Genomic DNA, 4,836 nt, shown 5'->3' with positions numbered 1-4,836 from the left:
GTACTTCTCACAAGAATTGATCTGATGCGTTTCGTTAGTGTTGATCTTCACTGAAGATTGATCCAAGGGTGGAGATCACTTCTTACCTTTTTCACCATAACTTCCATTCTCACCTAAACAATAACTCAACTGAACATAGCCCTAGACATCAAAAAGACAAAGTTGAAACATTTCTCACAAAGTCACAGCTTATCTCAACACATAATACACAGTTAATTGGCTCTTCATAATCAAAAGGCACATACACAGGAGTACCATGTTTAGACTCTGTGTCATGAGATTACAAGCACAATTCAAAAATCGAATATAAGAGACAACTAAATAAGTTATAAGAATCATTACACAATCGCTGAACAGACATACATCATATGATGACATTCGAGGATGTAAAGGATCAACAAGTCAGACGAATAAGAAAAACATCCGTACCTTTGAAAAGTCAACTTCCGAAACTGATGAGTGAAAACTAGTGATCTCAAACATAATCTGTGTATGTTGCTTGACGAACTGGAATGGACTTCCGCCCAAGCATGACTGATTGATGGCAGAAGGCGACGAAGAACTCTTAGAAGCCGATTACCAAACGCTTATTCGGGTAAGGGCTTACCAAGTCATATTACCTTACCGAATCAACATTGCAAGGACCAATAATCTTACCCAATAAGAGCTAAGGTAAGGACTGAGAGTCTTACCCGGTAAGTGAAAATGACGACTCTTACCACGGTTAGCACTTACCAGGTGGGTTACTTGTTGAATACGATACCGTTTTGGTGAACTAATATCTTACCCGGTAATTAATTGATAGTCTTGAATTTTGCCGGTAAGCACTTACCCAGGTAAGTATTGGTAAACAGCCCCTTAATGTCCTTTGAATGAGGCTTTATGTGTATCTAAATTGTCATTAAAAAAGCAAAAGGAGACAAAGTATAGGATGAATTAATGGACAAAAATAGAAAATCCTAATGGAATACAAAAACTAAATACATATATATATAGGGAAAGAGGGAGGTTAATTTAGAAATCTTAAATATTTTAGGAACCACCATTTATGTGAGTACTCATGATGAATGTTGTGATAGATATTCATGAATACTTACAAAATAGGTGTAGGTTCATTAGGAACCTAAAATTAATTAGGTACACGGGACCACCCAAAGCACACACGTGGCATATTCATCATGAATATATATGTTTTATTCATCATGAATGTGTGATTCATGACCAATAACACTCCCAAATTCATCATCATTGTGTTATTCATAATGAGAAGATAAGAACAGAAGGTTCAAATAAGAAGGCTAAATATTGTGAGAAGGTAAGAACGGAAGGTTCACATGTGAATCATTGAAGAAATCCAAAAAAATCTGCTTCAAATGCATATGTCAACCGACGTTACAAAATATTCATATGGGTTCACATACGCATCTTCAAATGGAATTTTTCAATGATTCACATATGAACCTTCCCTTCTTACCTTCTCATAATATTTAGCCTTCTTATTTGAACCTCCCACTATATATGCATATATGTACGCACACACAGAGAGATCAATTAGCAAGTCATTCAGTCTCTACATGTGGGCAATAATAAGAGGCATGCACTCTAGGCCTTACGTCATAATTAAGCTTAGTCACTTACTTACCCTCGAAGCAGTGTAGGACCATTGAGTCCACCTCAACCTCGGTACATATATGACCATGGTAATTATAGTTAACAACATATAGGGAAATACAAAGCGTTCATATCAGCTATAAGCACAACTCAACATCTTGACAGGGTCCACGTGATTTAAGAAAGTCAAACGAGAAGGGCATTCTTGTCCAAGACTTTGGACTCCAAGGTGAAATCCTGCTCCCCTATACCGGAAACGAATAACTATGGAATTAGAGAAAGTTGAAACTTGCAAGTAATTACAGAACAAAATGGCCAAAAAAAGCACTTACTGTAAAACCACTGCATATTACGTCATGTTTGCCAAAGACGCTGTGGAAAAGATTATTAGCATCGACTCCTATTATAGCATCATTCTGGAATAAGGGTACACTAGGATAGGCACATTAGGCACAAAAGAAACTTACGTGTTTTGCAGCAAAGAAGCTAATTTCTGGTCGAGTTTTTAGGCAAGGCCGAGATGGAAAGAAGCAATGAACAGAGACCACAGAAGTAAATCATGAAGTTCAAACCCGAAATGAAGAAAAGATGAATAATTAAGAGAGAACAACTGCTTCTATGAAAAAAACAGATAACGCAGGTGACAAGTCATTAAAAACTATACCCGTTCATGAATCAAGAAAGTTCTTCCATCCATGTATTTAAAAAACCTAAATCATTAGAAAGACTTCTACGAAGATCTCCATTTCCTATCAAGATCATCAAATATGTCGGATCCATTTCTACCCTCTTTACGAAAAGCAATCTTCAACTTCTCCATTGTAGACTCGTAGATCTTAATTCTTGTATGAAGCATTTGATCAGCATGCCTCCTCAACTCTGTCAGCCTGCCCATACTAGCAAGCCCATTAAGTAAAGCATTGGCACTATCATCCAGGGGAGAAACACCTTCCTTCTTCATATACAACCAAATCTCCAATGCCATCTCAGGATCATCACGGTCGAAGAACATTGAGATGGCAGCGGCAGAATTTATAGGGGTTGGAGGCTGTTCATTCTTAATCATCTCAAAGAAAAACTTCCCTGCTTCCCGCACCTTCTTCTTTGTAATCAGATATTGGAAGATTATGTTATAGGTTAGAGGGTCCGGAAAAATTCCATTGAAAGGCATTGAATCGAGCAGTTGAAAGGCATTAACAATATCATCGTTGTTGCAAAGCAAACCAATCATGGCATTATACATAATCAAACTTGGGATCAATCCACTCTTCACCATCATATCCCATAGTGAGAGAGCATGAACAGAATCATTCTGCCTAATAAGAATCTGAAGAGCATTAGAGAAGAATTTCAAGCCTGGTAAGCAGTTCTTCCCCTTCATCACCTGAAGAAACTTAAGGGCCTCATCAGCTTCTGAACCTTGAATTAGAGTGTTCAAGAAAGCATCATAAGCCGCCATGTTTTCCGAACTCCATCCAACACGAATCACCATCTCCCCAAACATAGTTTTCGCCTTACCCACATTCCCTTCTTTCTCCCACCCTTCCAACAGAATAGCATATGAATCACCATCTGGTGGTATTACAGTCTTGGTTTTTTGAAAGAACTCCACTGCTTTTGCCATCTGAAAATCCTCACGACATATGGCACTCAAAAGAGAGTTAACAGCGACAACATCGGGTTGAACCCCATACTTTTCCATCACCTCAAACGTCATTATAGCTTCATTGAACCTCCCAGCCTCACAATAGCTCCCAAAAACAGAAACAAAAGTGGTCAGCGATAAAACTCCCTCTTGCTTCATTGACCTAATAGCATCCCACATTGGCTCGAACATCTTATTCTTCCCAAGCAAATCCACCATCAAATTCCAGGATAAAGGCGAATGCTTCTGCTTCAAACCCACCCATCTGAAAAATGTCACAACGGCAGCAGGACATCCATAAGACAGCCTGATCACTTCTTCTACAACCTCAGGCTCTGGGCTCATCCCTGTGGCGGATATTGCGGTCTCGACCTCCGCTGGAGCAACCCTAGCGAGTATCTCACAGAGAATTCTTGCTCTTGGAGATAAATTATGGGTATCAAGGTATGTTGGGAATTGTTTGGGAGGTTTCTCAAGTTGTTCTTGATGTCCTAAGGCTTGTGATGATGAAGGGACAACCTGAGGTGGGTGCCTGAGAGGTACAGTCTCCATCACCTTAAAACCCTACAGCAAGCTATATGTATATATATATATCAGACACTACATATATATATACAGACAAACACATATGGATTTCATTTACTCCGTAACTAAATCGAAGAACTGAGAAGCAATGATTACTCGAATCGAATGAATTGCAGAGATGATGATTTAATTAATTAAATCCCAAATCCAGGAACACGGAGAATGTAAGAATAACCGGATATGGAAATTAGGGTTTCGTTCTTCGGGTGAAAACTTACAGATTTGTTGATTTTACTAGGGTTGAACCTCGGAACTGAGATGACGACGGAACTCGGTTCAACAAGAATGGAAGTTTTACACTTGCGGTCAATCTCCTTCGTGCCCAATTGACGACAGGCAAACCGGAAGACCTAAAACCCTATTAAATTACAGTCCCAGTTGCTGATAATATGCAAATCAATAGCCCCAATGCTCAAAAGGAGACCAATGGCAGCCCTTCCCCTATTTCTTGAGGATCATATGTAATTTGCCTTGATCAATCTCTTCATCAACCTTCACTCCAGTTCAGTTCTTGACCCTGGTATCCAATCAAAATTCAAATTAACCCTAATCTCGCTGTCGGCTATCCGACATTTGTATTACTCATGCTACTTCCTCCTTTTTTTTCTGGTGGGTTTTCGGATGATCCTACGATATTCAAATAACAAATGATCTTTGTAAACGGGTGTTAGTATTTAACTTTTTTAAAAACTTCTTATTACTGGTTTGGCATCGGTATAAATTGTTCTTTCAAAATACTCAAAAACGGGTATTATCGATGTCATACTGGAATAAGTCAATAAATTGTTTTTATAAGCAATCTCAAACATCCACTGCATCTCTTGAGCCTATTACACATACTTATCATTGTCCCCAATGTATAATTATAACTAAATTAATTGATATTTACGAGCCGGTTACTAAATACTGACCAACTACATGTTTATCGGTAACTAACCTTATCGGCTGAGCATGACATAGACCGAAAATCTTATTCGATAAAAGTCATAACAATA

At 38.5% G+C, this 4,836-nt stretch overlaps 1 protein-coding gene across 1 annotated transcript; it reads right to left on the bottom strand.

Annotated features, from left to right (window-relative positions):
- Positions 1-1,559: 1,559 nt before the first annotated feature.
- Positions 1,560-4,341, bottom strand: LOC112504832 (pentatricopeptide repeat-containing protein At1g77360, mitochondrial-like). Its single transcript, XM_025108790.1, has 4 exons — positions 4,060-4,341; positions 2,079-3,830; positions 1,944-1,983; positions 1,560-1,856 (listed from the first exon to the last, which is right to left on the bottom strand). The coding sequence occupies exon 2, from the start codon at positions 3,806-3,808 to the stop codon at positions 2,342-2,344; it is 1,467 nt and encodes a 488-aa protein (XP_024964558.1). The 5' UTR covers positions 3,809-3,830; positions 4,060-4,341; the 3' UTR covers positions 1,560-1,856; positions 1,944-1,983; positions 2,079-2,341.
- Positions 4,342-4,836: the final 495 nt, after the last annotated feature.

The sequence above is a fragment of the Cynara cardunculus genome, unplaced genomic scaffold (genome assembly GCF_001531365.2).
Source record: "Cynara cardunculus var. scolymus isolate 2C unplaced genomic scaffold, CcrdV1 Un_Scaffold_7080, whole genome shotgun sequence".
Taxonomy (NCBI): domain Eukaryota; kingdom Viridiplantae; phylum Streptophyta; class Magnoliopsida; order Asterales; family Asteraceae; genus Cynara; species Cynara cardunculus.
The sequence above is the reverse complement of the archived record's forward strand: the minus strand, read 5'-3'. Positions and strand labels throughout refer to the sequence as shown.

Excerpts from the sequence above, each read along its gene's own strand:
- LOC112504832 (XM_025108790.1), bottom strand. The coding sequence starts at position 3,808 with ATGGAGACTGTACCTCTCAGGCACCCACCTCAGGTTGTCCCTTCATCA.